Source organism: Anomalospiza imberbis, chromosome 22 (assembly GCF_031753505.1).
Source record: "Anomalospiza imberbis isolate Cuckoo-Finch-1a 21T00152 chromosome 22, ASM3175350v1, whole genome shotgun sequence".
Taxonomy (NCBI): Eukaryota; Metazoa; Chordata; class Aves; order Passeriformes; family Viduidae; genus Anomalospiza; species Anomalospiza imberbis.
The window spans coordinates 6,808,378-6,823,134 of NC_089702.1; the positions used below are offsets into that span (position 1 = coordinate 6,808,378).

The window sequence follows — 14,757 nt, forward strand, 5'->3', positions numbered from 1 at the left end:
GAAAAGGAAGGGAAAAAAAGAAAAGGAAGGAAAAAGGGAAAAGGAAGGAAAAAGGGAAAAGGAAGGGAAAAAGGGAAAAGGAAGGAAAAATGAAATGAAAGAAAGATGAAAAGGAAGGGGGAAAATGAAAAGGAAGAAGAAAAAGAAGGGGAAAAAACAAAAGGAAAGGGAAAAATAAAAGGAAAGGGGAAAAATGAAAAGAAAAGGAAAAAAAGAAAAGGAAGAAAAAAGAAAAAAGAAAAGGAAGAAAATAAGAAGAGGAAGGGGAAAAGAAGACTAGGGGGAAAAAGAAAAGGAGGGGGAAAAAGAAAAGGAGGGGGAAAAAGAAAAGGAGGGGGAAAGGAAGGAAAAAAGAAAAGAAAGGGGGAAAAAGGATGGAAAAAATAAAAGGAAGGGGGAAAAAGGAAGGAAAAAAGAAAGGAAAAAAAGAAGGGAAAAAAAAGAAGGAAAAAAAAAAAAAGAAGGAAAAAAAAAAAAGGAAAGGAAGGGAAAAAAAAAAGGAGCAGAAAAAAAAAAAAAAGCCACACCGCCGGGATTTTGAGGAATTTGCCTGTGGTGTTAAAGGGAAGGAGCAGAGTTCCAAGAGAAATTGAGAGAGAGAGAGGGAGGGAGGGAGGAGAGCTCTACCTACCGACACAGCAGCAGAGGAGTCAAGAGCACCGAGCACCGGAGCCACTCGGAGCCACCATGAAACGCCTTTGAGAGCGCGGTTAAAAAACAAAACAACAACAACAACAACCAAAAAAAAAAAAAAAAAAGACCCAAAAAAAAAAAACCAACAACAACAACAAAAAAAAAATTTACCGACAGCGGCCACCCTCCAAAAAAAAAAAAAATTCTTAAAAAAAAAAAAAGAAAGAAAGAAAAATAGCCACTCTTTAAAAGAAAAAAAAAAAGCGCAGGACTTCAGCAGTCTGAGGGACAAACCTCGCTTTGCTGCTTTTTTTTTTGATTTTTAGGGTTATAGCGGATTTTTAAATTTTTTTTTCTTGAGAGTTAAACCCTTTCTTTTTAGAATTAAAGAGTGTTTCTTTCAGGGCTAAAGCGGTGCTTTTTTTCAGGATTAAACCTTCTTCCTCTTCTTTTTTTTTTTTTTTTTCCTCCGAGGATTACAGCAGGTTTTTTAAAGAATTTAACAGCGTTTTTTTCAGCATTCACCCGGATTTTTTTTTTTTTTTTATAACTAGAGCGGCGTTTTTTTCACAACCAACCTTTTTTTTTTTTTTCCTTTTTTTTTTTTTTTTTTTTTGAAGACTCGAAGCGGGGTCTCTTCAGACCCAAACCGGATTCCTTATCAGAGTTAACCCGGATCTTTTTCCACTGTTAAACCTGATATTTTACCAGCGTTAACCCGCATTTTTTGCAGAGTTAACCCGGCATTTTTTATTTTTTTCGCAGAGTTATCCCGGATTTTTTTTTTCCCAGCGTTAACCCTGATTTCTTTCAGCGTTAACCCTGATATTTTCCCAGCTTTCTCCTGATATTTTTCCAGCGTTAACCCTGATATTTTTCCAGCGTTAACCCTGATTTCTTTCAGCGTTAACCCTGATATTTTCCCAGCTTTACCTTGATATTTTTCCAGCGTTTCCCTTGATATTTTTCCGGCGTTCCCCCCGATTTTCCCCCATCCATCCCCCCCCGAATCAAACCAAACTCCCCCCGATTTTCCCCAGCACCAAACCCCATTCCCCCCCACGACCACCCCCTTCCCCCACCATCAACCCCCATTTCCCCCCTCCGCCACCCCTCGCCCCCAACCCCCTTCCCCCCGCTCCCTTTAACCCTTCCCGCGCCGCTTTCCCCCCCACCACCACCCCAATTTCCCCCCCTCCGCGCTCCCCTTTTTCCCCCTCTCCCCCGTCTTGCATGCGAGGGTCATGAGTTCCTACTTCGTCAACCCCCTCTTCTCCAAGTACAAAGGCGGCGAATCCCTGGAGCCGACCTACTACGACTGCCGCTTCCCGCAGAGCGTGGGCCGGAGCCACGCCGCCGTCCTCTACGGCCCCGGCGGCGCCGCTCCGTCCTTCCAGCACCCCTCGCACCACGTCCAGGAGTTCTTCCACCACGGCGCCTCGGGCATCTCCAACCCTTCTGGCTACCAGCAGAACGCGCCCTGTGCCCTGGCGTGCCACGGCGATGCCTCCAAGTTTTACGGCTACGAGGCGCTGCCGCGGCAGGCGCTGTACGGCGCGCAGCAGGACGCGCCCGCGGTGCCCTACGCGGACTGTAAATCCTCGGCCGGCGGCGGAGGAGGAGGAGGAGGCGGCGGGGCCGAGGGGCAAGGGGGGCACCTCAGCCAGAGCTCGTCGCCCAGCCTGATGTTCCCGTGGATGAGGCCGCACGGTGAGGCTCGGGGGCAGAGGGGAGGTGCGGGGCGGGGGGGGTTTTCCTCTGCTTTCTAAAATTTCCTTTCAATCTCTGCTCGAATTTCTGGCTGAATTTTTGTTGGAATTTTTGCGCCAGTTTTTCTTTGAAAATTTTTAAAGTTTTCTTTTAATTCACATGCAAATTTTTCTTTTAATTTTTGTTCGAATTTTTGTTCGAATTTCTGTTTAAACTTTTCTTCTAATTTTTCTTCGAATTTTTGTTTTAAATTCTATTTTTGTTTTTTTTTTTTTTTTTGAGGGGGGTGTTCCGTTGGTTCTGGTAATTTTTGTTGGTTTTTGTTTGGTTGGGTCTTTTTTGTTTGTTTTTTTCTTGGCGGTTTTTTATTTCTGAGATTTTTTTTTTTTTTTTTTGCATTTTCGGAGGTTTTATTTATTTACTTTTAAGGGATTTTAAAGGGATTTTTTTCAGGGTCTTTTTTTCCAGGGTATTTGGGGGCGTTATTTATTTATTTATTTATTTAGTAAGGAATTTTAAAATTTTTTTTTCCCTAGATATTTGTGTTTTTTTTTTTTTTTTTTTTAGTTTTTTGGGGGGTTCTTGTGGTGTTTTTTTTTTTTTTTTGGTGGGGTTCTTTTGGGTCTTTTTTTTTTTGGGGGGGGGTTTAGGTCTAATTTTAATGGTCTCGCTTGTTTTGGTGGGGTTTGGGGTGGGTTTGGGGCTGTTCGGGGTCGGTTCGGTGTTGGCTGGGTCGGGTTTGGGTCGCTTTTGGTGCCGTTTGGGCTCTTTCGGTGCCGTTTGGGCTCTTTTGGTGCCGTTTGGGTTCTTTTGGTGCCGTTTGGGCTCTTTCGGTGCCGTTTGGGCTCTTTCGGTGCCGTTTGGGTTCTTTCGGTGCCGTTTGGGCTCTTTCGGTGCCGTTTGGGCTCTTTCGGTGCCGTTTGGGTTCTTTTGGTGCCGTTTGGGCTCTTTCGGTGCCGTTTGGGTTCTTTCGGTGCCTTTTGGGTTCTTTTGGTGCCGTTTGGGCTCTTTCGGTGCCTTTTGGGCTCTTTCGGTGCCTTTTGGGCTCTTTCGGTGCCGTTTGGGTTCTTTCGGTGCCGTTTGGGCTCTTTCGGTGCCGTTTGGGCTCTTTTGGTGCTGTTTGGGCTCTTTCGGTGCCTTTTGGGCTCTTTCGGTGCCGTTTGGGTCGGGTTTGGGTCATTTGGGCGCTGCGAGAGGCGCCAGAGGGAGGAGAGAGCAGAGAGGAGAGAAAATGGGGAAAAAGAGGAGGAAAGAAGGAAAAAAAGAGGAAAAAGGAGGAAAAAAAAGAAGGGGGAAAAGGAGGAGAAAGGAGGGGAGGGGGAAAGGAGAAGGAAAGAAAAGGAGGTTGGGTTCTTTGGGTTGGCTTTGGGCTGGGTTTGGTGCTGTTTGGGCTGGAATTGCGTTGTTTGGGTTGTTTGGGGGTTGTTTGGGTTGTTTCGGGGTTGTTTGGGTTGTTTTGGGGTTGTTTGGGTTGTTTTGGGGTTGTTTTGGGCGATTTTGGGGCTGTTTGTGTCTCGGTGTGTGTCTCTGTGTGTGTGGAGATGTTGGAATGCCGCGTGCTGAGCAGAATTCCCACCTTTCGGCCCGAAATTCAGGCCTCTAATCCCAAAATTCAGACTTTTTAGCCCCAAATCCCGGGCTTTTATCTCGAAATTCCGGCCTCTTCTCTCAAAATTTAGGCTTTTTAAGGCAAAATTCCGGCCTCACATCCTAAAACTCAGATTTTCGTCCTTCTGCCTCAAAATTCCGGCCTCGTACCCTGAAATTCCGGCCTCTTATCCCAAAATTCCGAGCTTTTATCCCAAAATTCTGGCCTCTTCTCCCCAAATTCAGACTTCTCCCCAAAATCCCGATCTCTCGCCAACGCGCCCATCCCCACTTCCTCAGAAATATATTCATTTTTATATTTATTTTTATATTTCTTTTTATATTTCTTTTTAAATGACAGCAATAACAACCTCAGCTCTAACCCAGCCGTTCTCTAGAATATTTTTAATTTTTTTTTTTTTTTTACCAAAACAAACCGAGGGGATTCCCTGAAAAAAAAAATTAAAAAAATAACGCTGAAATGGCGCTAAAAAGTAAAACTTGGTGGGTTTTGTTTTTTTTTTTTTAGGGTTTTTTTTTTTATGGCTTGCCTGGGGGATTGGCAGTAAGATACGGCTCCCACGAGGTTGTTTGCATGTTGATAAGAGCAGCGCTCTTAAAAATGTCAAAAATGTCAAAAATGCCCTTTTTTAACCGCTGGGAGACGCAGCCGGAGAGGTGGGACCTGGGCCGGAGGATTTCCTCATATTTATATAGATATATATTTAATTTTTATATGATTTTTGTTGCTATTTCATGCTTGCATTGCTGTTATTTCGTATTTGTATTGTTATTATTTCATCACGCCTCCGCAGGAAAAAAAAAAGTTGCAGGAGGGAGGGGAAAAATTAAAACTAAAAAAACTCAGCCTGGGGCTGTGGGGGTTGGGATTAAAAATTATATATATATTTAAAAAAAAAAAGAGTGGGAAATTCAAAATAAATAAATAAAACAGAGCCTGGAAAACGAGGGGAAAAGGAAGGAAAGAATTCAAATTTCAGCTGCGGGTAATTCAAACCATGTGAGGGGCTTTTAGGGCGAAAACTGAAAAATTCAAAGCATCCAAAATAACCCAAAAAAATAAAAAAAAAAGGGGAAAAGGAGAAGAATTGTGGCCGCTGGCGAGAGGACGTGGCCCAGGGGCTGCGCCGGAGGAAAACTCGTTATTTATTTATCCGAGCTTTGACCCGCGGGGAGCTGCAGCCGGATCTGCGTTTTTTTCCCCCAAAATAAATTGATTTTCTCATTAGCGCCGGAGGAAGTGCAGGGGCTGCAGCCTCAGCTGGTTTTATTTTCATTTTTTCCCGGTTTATTTTGATTTTTGGGGTCATTTTTTTCCCCTTCTCTGCGTGTGTTTGCCCTCCCCGAGTTGGTTTTGCTGACGAGCGGGAAAATCCTCGGACCTGGCGTTGTTTCGAGGAGAAAAATTGAGATTTTTGGAGGAATTTGGGCAAAAAGGAGCTCCCCACCCCCCTCCCCTTGTCTGTGTTTTGGGGTGAATGTGCGGAAAATGAAAAGGGAATTTTGGGGTTTGGGGAGGGGAGGAAGAATGGGGGGAAAAGAGGGAAAATGGGAAAAAAAAGGGAAAAGGAAAGAAAAGGCAAAAAAGGAAAAGGAAAGGAGGTAGAAAAGGAAAAAAAGGGGGAAGGGAAGGAAAGGGGAAAAAGGGAAAGAAAATGAGGGAATAAAGAGGGGAGAGAAGAAGAATGAAGGGAAAGGGGAAAAAAGAGGGAAAATGAGAAATAAAAGGAAAAAAAGAGGGAAAATGGGAAATAAAAGGAAAAAAAAGAGGGAAAATGGGAAATAAAAGGGAAGAAAGAGGGAAAATGGGAAATAAAAGGGAAGAAAGAGGGAAAATGGGAAATAAAAGGGAAGAAAGAGGGGGAAAAGGGGAAGGAAAATGGGGGAAATGGGGAGGGATAGAGAAAGAATGAGGGAGAAAGAGAGGAAAAAGAGGAAAAAAGAGAGAAAAAAGGAGAAAAAGAGAGAAAAATGAGAGAAATAAATAAAGAAAAAGAAAGAAAGAAGAGAAAAAATTAAAATAAAATTTAAAAATGAGGGCTAAAGAGGCTGTTGAGGGTTTTCTGCTGAGCAATGCACCTTTCCTAGGAATAAATTGATTTTTTGAGGGATTTTTTCCCCCTTTGGGAAGGGTCTTTGTGCGTGAAAAGGGGGGAAAAGGCAAAAAAAGGGGAAAGTGGGGGGAAAGGGGTTAAAAAGGGGTGAAAAAGGGGGTGAAAGTGGGGTTAAAAAGGGGTGAGAAATGGAGTGAAAAAGAAGGGAGAAAGGAGTGAGAAAAGGGGAGAAAAGGGGTGGAAAGAGGGAAAATGAGGAGAGAAAAGGTTGAAAAATGGCCAAAAAAAGGAGAGAGAAAGGGGTGAAAAGGGGCTGGGAAAAGGGGTGAAAAAGGGAAATTAATTAGGGGCGAAAAGGGGGTGGAGAGGGGCAAAAATGAGGCAAAAAGGGGTGAAAAAGGGGTAAAAAGGGGTGAAAAAAGGGGTGAAATGGTTGAAAAGGGGGTGAAAAAAGGGCTTAAAACGGGGTGAAAAGGGGGGTGAAATGGGTGAAAAGGGGGTGAAAAAAGGAGTGAAAAAGGGGTGAAAAGGGGGGTGAAATGGGTGAAAAGGGGGTGAAAAAAGGAGTGAAAAAGGGGTGAAAATAGGGGTGAAAAGGGGGTGACAAAAGGGGTGAAAAAGGGTAAAAATGGGTGAAAAGGGGTAAAAAAGGGGTGAAAAAGGGGTAAAAAAGGGGTGAAAAGGGGTGAAAAAAGGTGTTTAAAAGGTGAAAATGGGGTGAAAAAGGGGTGAAAATTGGGTGAAAAAAGTGGTGAAAATGGGGTAAAAAGGGGTGAAAAGGGGTGAAAAAAGGTGTTTAAAAGGTGAAAAAAGGAGTGAAAAAAGGGTGAAAAAGGGGTGAAAATGGGGTGAAAATTGGGTGAAAAAGGGGTGAAAAAAGGGGTGAAAATAGGTTGAAAAATGGGGTGAAAAAGGGGTTGAAAAAAGGGGTGAAAATGGGTGAAAAAAGGGGTGAAAATGGGGTTAAAAAAGGGGTGAAAATGGGGTGAAAAAAGGGTGAAAATGGGGTAAAAAAAGGGGTGAAAATGGGACTAAAGCAGGGCCAGAAGGGGCGAGCACCAGGCGGAAAAAAGGCGAAAAACGGAATTTTTGGGGTTTTTGGTGAGGTTTTCTCTATTGGGGTTTCTTTGGGATTTTGGGGAAGTTTTTGGGGTTTTGTTCTTGGGTTATTTTGGATTTTTCTTGTTTTATGGGGTGGTTCTTTTGGGGCTATTTGGGGTTCTATTTTTTAGCATTTCTGGGCGCATTTTCGTGGCTTTTCGGTGGTTTTCCCTCCTCATTTCTGAGGGTGATTTTTGTTGTAATTTTGGGTTTTTTTCCTTTTGTTTGGCTGGGTTTTTTTTTGTTTGTTGGGGCTGTTTTTTGGCTGTGTTTTCTTTCTGTTTTAGTTCTTTTTGTTGTTTTTTATTTTGTTTTTTACTGTCAAAAGGGGCGTATTTTACACCTAAACCTAAACCAAACTTTCAACATTTCACCCTCCCACACCCAAAAATCACTTTTTTTTTTGTTTTAAATCCCATTTTTAAAATCCATTTTAAATCCAATTTTTTAATTCCGATTTTTAATTCCAATTTTTCTAATCCCATTTTTTCCCTAAATTCCACTTTTAAAAACATCCAATTTTATTTTAATTCCAAATTTTTTACTCCAATTTTTTTCCCCTATTTTTAAATTCCAATTCTTTTAACTCCATTTTCTTGTCTAAATTCCAATTAAAAACATCCCATGTTGTTTTAATTCCGATTTTTAAAATCCCATTTTTAAAATTCCATTTTCTTTCTCAATTCCAATTTTTAAAATCCATGGTTTATATTCCAATTTTTTTTAATTCCATTTTTTATTCCATTTTCCCCCCTAAATTCCAATTTTAAAAAACCCAAAATTTTTAATACTATTTTTTACAATTCCAATTCTTAAAAAAAAAAACCCAATAAAAAAATCCTATTAAAAAACCCTCCAATTAAAAAAAATCCATGTTTAAAAAATTCCAATTAAAAAAACCCCAATTTTCAAGAATTCAATTTTAAAAACTCCAATTAAAAAAAAAATTAAAAATCCATTTATTATATTCAAATTTTAAAAATCCTTTTTTAGAAAATTCCATTTCTTTTAAATTCCAACCCCCAAAAAACAAAAAAAACCTAAAAAATTAACTTTTTATAACCCTCTTTTTTTAACCCAATTTTTTGAAATTTAATAATTCCAATCCCCTTTTTTATTTTTTTTCTTTTTAAAATTTTTTTTCCTTTTTCTTTTTTCCCTTTTTTTTCCTTTTTTCCTTTTTTCTTTTTTTCCTTTTTTTCTTTTTTCTTTTTTCCTTTTTTTTTTCTATTTTTTCTTCCTTTTTTCCCTTTTTTTCGTTTTTCCCCTTTTTTTCCTTTTTTAATTTTTTTTCTTTTTCTTATTTTTTTCCTTTTTTCCTTTTTTTCTTATTTTTCCTTTTCCCCCCTTTTTTCCCTTTTTTCCTTTTTTTCCTTTTTCCCCCCTTTTTTCCTTTTTTTCTTTTTCTTCTTTTTTTTCCTTTCCCCCCTTTTTTCCCTTTTTTTTTCTTTTTCCCCTTTTTTTCCCTTTTTTTTTTCCTTTTCCCCCCCTTTTTTCCCCTTTTTTTTCTTTTTCCCCCCTTTTTCCCCTTTTTCCTCTTTTTTTCCCCCTTTCCCCCTTTCCTTCCTCTCTAATTATTTTTTCCTTTTTTTTTTTTTTAATTATTATATATTTTTTTTTTTTTAATTATTCTTTTCTCCCCCTTCATTCCCCCGCAGCCCCGGGCAGACGCAGCGGCCGCCAGACCTACAGCCGCTACCAGACGCTGGAGCTGGAGAAAGAATTCCTCTTCAACCCCTACCTGACCCGCAAGCGGCGCATCGAGGTCTCGCACGCGTTGGGACTGAGCGAGCGCCAGGTGAAAATCTGGTTCCAGAACCGCCGCATGAAGTGGAAAAAGGAGAACAACAAGGACAAACTGCCCGGCGCCGCCCGCGACGAGGAGAAAGCCGAGGAAGAGGGGAACGAGGAAGAGGAGAAGGAGGAGGAGGAGAAGGAGGAGAGCAAGGACTGAGCCCGGCCGCGGGCGGCGCCGCCGGGCTCCGAGCGAGCGGCAGCGGCGCCTTTCCGTGGCGGGTGATAAATCGCGATCTTTACGGCGCTCGTTCGCTTTTATGGAGTTTGGAATGGAGAGGCTCACCCAGCAGGAACTACCTGTCAAGCGCTCGGGGGTTTTTTATTTCATTTTTTATTGCCGGGGAGCTTTCCCTTATTCCTACTATTTCTTTTTTTCTTTTTTTAGGGGGGGGTGTTTAATGCTTTTTCCTCTTTTATTTCTATTTTCCCCCATTTTTTCCTCCTTTTTTCCCCCTTTTTGTCCTCATTTTTCCCCATTTCCCCCCTTTTTTCTTCCTTTTTTCCCCTTTTTTTCCCTTTTCCCCCTTTTTCCCCCTTTTTTCCCCCTTTTTCCCTCCTTTCCCCCCCTTTTTTCCTATTTTTTTGCCCTTTCCCCCCCATTTTTTCCTCCTTTTCCCCCTTTTTTTCCTCCTTTTCCCCCTTTTTCCCTCCTTTTCCCTCTCTTTTTGCTAATTTTTCCCCCTTTTTTCCACCATTTCCCCCCCTTTTTTCCACCTTTTCCCCCCACTTTTTTCCACCTTTTCCCCCATTTTTCTAACATTCTTCCCCCTTTTTTCCCCGTTTTCTCTAATTTTTCTCCCTTTTTCCTAATTTCCCCCCTTTTCCCCTTTTTTCCTAATTTTTCCCCCTCTTCCTCCTTTTTCCCCCTTTTTTTTCCTCCTTTCCCCCCTTTTTTTCCTCCTCCCCCCCCTTTTCCCCTCTGTTTGCCTTTTTTTCCTCACTTTTCCTGTTTTTCCCCATTTTTATGTATTTTTACCCCTTTTTAAAATCCTTTCCCCCTTTTTCCTCCTTTCCCTCACTTTTTTGCTCATTTCCCCCTCTTTTTTTAGCTTTCTCCCCCTTTTCAATCCTTCCCCCCTTTTTTATCATTTTCCCCTCTTTTTTAATACTTTTCCCCCCTTTTTTATCCCTTTTTTTCCCCTTTCCCCCCCCCCCCCTTTTTTTTTCTCCCTTTTTCCTCCCCTTTTCCCACCTGTTTTTCCCCTTTTTTTTTTTTTTTTTTTTTGGTTTCATATTTGGAGGAAAAAATCGGATTAAAAATGAAATTACGCGGCTAAACCAGGTCATTAACTGGGCTGGGAGTGAAATGTCACCGCTCGTCCCAAATTTGGATTTGGGATCCCATTTTTACTGTCAGAGAAAATTCCCGAATTCCTGCTTTTTTCTCCCATTTCCCCGCCTTTTTTCCTTCTTTTTTAGTTCCATAAATTGGGGGGGAATTGGATTAAAAATGGAATTATGAGCGCGATTAATCCAGCCTGGGATGGAAATGTCCATGCTCATCCCAAATTCTGATTTTGGGAGCATTTTTTATTTCAATTTCCCTTCTTTGTGGCTTTTTTCCACACTCTATTTTTTTGATTAGTTCCATAAACGAGCGAAAAAAGGGGGGGAAATAGGATTAAAAATGGCATTTTAGGCTAAAATAAATGAAAGAACCGAGTTATTCCAAGGAGTGGGAGTGATATGGGAGCGAAATGTCCCAAATTCGGGGGTTATTTGAACACCTTTGACTTTGTCCCGCTGTTATTGGGGTTTTTTTTGGGGGCGATTTTTGCTTTTTTTAAGGTTTTTTTTTCCTCCTCTCACTCACCCGAAAGACCCCAGGTTTTTTTTTCCCAGATTTTCCCAGAATTTCCCTGGAATTCTCCCTTTTTTCCCGCGGGTTTGCTGGGCTGAGCCTCACCTGGCTCAGTCCCAAATCCGCTTTTTTTAGGAATTTTTGGGAATCCCTGGACAGGCCAAGCCGCGCCTCCCTCCCTTTGCTTTTCCCACATTTTTTCCTTTTTCCCACATTTTTCCTTTTTTTCCCACATTTTTTCCATCTTTTCCCACATTTTTTCCTTTTTTTCCCACATTTTTTCCTTCTTTCCCCCCATTTTCCCATCTTTTCCCCCCATTTTTTTATTCTTTTCCCCCATTTCCCCATCTTTCCCCCCATTTTTTCCTTATTTCCCTGCATTTTTTTCCTGGTTTTCCCATATTTTTTTCCGTTTCCCCCAAGTTTTTTCCATTTTCCCCACGTTTTCCCATGTTTTTTCCTGTGTTTTCCCATGTTTTCGCCCATTTTCCCGTGTTTTTTCCATGTTTTTCCAGCGTTATTCCCCATGGTTTTTCTGTGTTTTCCCCCTTTTTTTCCCTGTTTTTCCCCTTTTTTTCCCGTTTTTTCCCCGTTTCCCCCGCCGCTGTCCGTGAGCACTCGAAGTTCTTCCTGTACTACCTAAAGGGAAAACCTGCAATAATTTAATTATCAACCCTAATTAAGCAAACCAGGGAAGGGGGGGGGGAGGGGGGGGGCTTCCAGATCGATCAAATTCGCTCCGAAAATTTAATTTAAAATAACCAGAGGAGAGCGAGCGGCCCCCGTGCAAGCTACTAAGTAGCCAAAAAAAAAACCTAAAAAATAATAATTAATAATAATAATAATAATAATAATTAAAATAGTTACAAAAAAAATAAAAAACCAACCTTGTATTGTACTTATCACTACCTATAGAAGGAGTCATGCTTTGGAAGTATTTGTAATGCGGTTTTATTGTCGTTTGTTGCTGCTTATTTTCTTGGAAATAATTAATTAATGATGATGATGATGATGATTAAAAAAATAAAATAAAAAATTAAAAAAAGAAAAAAAAAAGAAAAAAAAACCCCAACAACTGAAACTGCCTAGTTGAGAACGCACAGTATTGTTATTATTTTATTGTGCTTATAAAGTAGTGTAGGAATCAATTGCACTGAATGTAGAGTTATTATCTATTTGTCTTGACTTTTATCTTGTTCATGCTCGGGAAATGAAAAATAAAATAATAAAAAAAAATATATAAAAAAAAAAAACGGGAAAAAAAAAATTCCGGGGGAGAAAAAAAAAATTAAAGAAAAAAAAAAATCGTCGTCTGTTTTTATGTACAAAAAAAAAATTAAAATAATAATAATAAAATTATGATTAAAAAGCGAGCTCGTCGTTCTGCGTGTTCCACCTCTTGATGTTGCGATTCCCGACGGGAAAATATTAAAAATATGGATTTAAAAAAGGGGGAAAAAAAAAGGAAAAAAATGAAGGAACAAACAAAAGCCACTTCTGGCCAGCGTGGAGTTGTGTTGTGTCCGTGAGACATGCCGTAAATACCGAAAATAATTCCAATTAATCCAGATGAAAGAATAAAAAGGTTCCAAGCGAGCGCGGGGTCGTCTCTGCCTCCAGCGCCCCTCCCTCCAAATCACCTCCGCCTGCCAAAACGCGACTTTTTTGGGGGAAAAATCCCAATTTTGGGTCAATTCCTGAGGATTCCCCCGGCGAGCGGGGCCGGCAAACAAAAGAGCGGGGCCGGCAAACAAAAATAAATAAAATCAAATAAAACCTCATTCAATTCTCTGTTGATTGTCCGCCGGGAGCTGCGGGGGAAAATCCCAATAAAATCCAAATATTGAACAATTTCGGCGTTTCGGAGCCTTTTGTCGCCGCTGGAGGGCTGGGGAAGGTTGGGGGAGGGAAATTTTTTATTTTCTATTTTTTTGGGATTTTTTATTTTTTGGGGGGAAAATCCCATGGGAAAAAAAGCGGGATGGGGCCGGAGGCGCCTTTTCCTGCCGGAATTTTGGGTGGAATCGCGGCGATTTTGGAGGTGGGGAGAAAAAAATAAGCAATATTGTGAATAAATGGAATTAATTTGGTCAATCATTTCTTCATTTATTCATTCGTCGATTATTTTCTTCCCCCCCAGATAGGAAAAATCTCTTTTTTTATTCTCCTTTCTTCCCCTACGGACACCACAAAAAGCACTTTATTAATATAATTAGCAATAATAATAATAATAATTATTATTATTATTAACCCCGCTTTCCCCCCACTGCTGCGCATTTCTATTTTATTCCATTTAATTCAATTTTTACGGTATTTTATTTTATTCCAGTCAAAAGGATTTTGACTCATTTCCAAAATGAGGAAAACTCTCAAATATTCCCCCAAATTTCCTTGAATTTCGCTCTTCCCAAGCGGATTTGTCTCGTTTCCCCCCATTTTTCACCTCGGTTTTTTAATGATAAATGGAGCGAATTCCCTGCAAGGCTCGGAATTGCTGGATCCTGGGAAAGGGGAAGGAAAAAAAGGGGGAAAAGAGGAAAAAAGGGGGGAAAAAAGGGGGGAAAAAAGGGGAAAAGCGAAGGAAAAAATGGGGGGAAATGGGGAAAAAAGATAAAAAAAGGAGAAACCACTGCAGGAGTTTTGGGGCATTTTCAGCCCAATTTTACCTCTGGAATGGGGTTGGGAAGAGGAAAAACGCCCCAAAAAATGGGAATTTCGAGGGATGCTCGGAAATCGCCCGAAATCCCCAAATCTGGGAGGTTTTCCCCAAAAAAATCCCGAAAAATGCGAATTATTCTGTTTTTTTTCCCCGGGGGTGGCAGGCGGGGAAGGTGAAGGAATGGGTTTATCAGGCATAAATGCACGGTTTGTGCTAAAAAATCGGATTTTTGGGGAATATTTATCCCGTTTTTCCTCCCAGGAGGTTGTCCCTCCCTTTATTACGGGAGGGATAAAAGGAGGGAAAACCATAAAAACCATTTAAAAACCGCCCAAAAATGGGGGGAAATTAAAGATATTCTGCTTTGTCGCTTCGGAAAAAAAAAAAATTAAAATTATCTTCGCGATGCTCGGCAGGGAGGAGACGGAGAACTCAGCAAAGCGGTTAAAAATAATAATAATAAACCCCGAAAAAAGCCGTTTTTGTGGCGCATTTGTCATCTTTAAACCCCCAAATCCGCCGCGCTTTCATCCCGCCCTGACATTTATCTCCGCGGCTTTAAATGATGGAATTACTTCTCTTCCTTTTTTTGTTTTATTTTAGGGGGAAAAATGTTGATTTTCTCGTCGTCTCGAGCCGCCATCCACTTATCCGCGCGGCGGAAAAAAATTAGGAAAAATTAGATTTTTTTTTAATTTATTTTATTTTTTTTTCCGCTTTTTTTTTTTTTTTTTATGGGGGGATTTAAATTTAAATTATCCCGGAATGATCCTCGCGCCGGAATTACCGGAATTACCGAAATTAAACCCATCCCCGCCGCCTGGAATAAGAAATATCGGCTCATTGCCGGCTTTTTATGGAGCAATCCCATTTTCCTGCTTCTCCCCTTTTCCCGGAGTTGCGAGAAATCGCTTTAATTTACGATTCCAATCGCGTTTATTGCGGCCGTTAGCGGCAAAAATTCGTTTATTTTTTATTCTGCCCCCGAATATCGGCGAGACAACGAATTTCTGGAGCGTTAAATTCCTTTTGGCCTCGCTGTATTTTTATTTTTTTATATTTTTTTTTGGTATTTTAAGCCAGCTCGGAGGGAGGGAAGGGGGGGAAACTCTGCCGGGAAGGGTTGGGGGTTTAAAATTAAAAATAAAAAAGCGCAAATCCGCTTTTATTCGGTTTAATTAGTGTTTTTTTTTTTTTTTTAATTCTCATATTAAAAAAAAAAAAAAGCTTTTAAATTTTTCTTTCTGCTGAAATTCCATCATTAATTTTAGGAGGGGAGGGCGGTGATGGAATTGGCCACAAAAATCCGCTCCCAAGTTAATTTTAACATCAGATTTTTATTTTTTTTTTGTATTTTTTTGTGGGGGTTTGGGTTTGGTTTTTTTTTTTTTTTG

General features: G+C 40.6%; 3 protein-coding genes across 5 annotated transcripts in view; 2 read left to right on the top strand and 1 right to left on the bottom strand.

The window, feature by feature from the left end:
• The window catches only part of NCKAP1L (NCK associated protein 1 like), a 390,138-nt gene that overhangs the window by 196,642 nt on the left and 178,739 nt on the right, over positions 1-14,757 (top strand). The window lies entirely within an intron of this gene.
• CBX5 (chromobox 5) overlaps positions 1-14,757 on the bottom strand; it is a 99,886-nt gene that overhangs the window by 5,556 nt on the left and 79,573 nt on the right. The window lies entirely within an intron of this gene.
• HOXC8 (homeobox C8) lies at positions 1,861-9,062 on the top strand. The gene is made up of 2 exons (XM_068212111.1): positions 1,861-2,343; positions 8,765-9,062. The coding sequence occupies exons 1-2, from the start codon at positions 1,878-1,880 to the stop codon at positions 9,058-9,060; spliced, it is 762 nt and encodes a 253-aa protein (XP_068068212.1). The 5' UTR covers positions 1,861-1,877; the 3' UTR covers positions 9,061-9,062.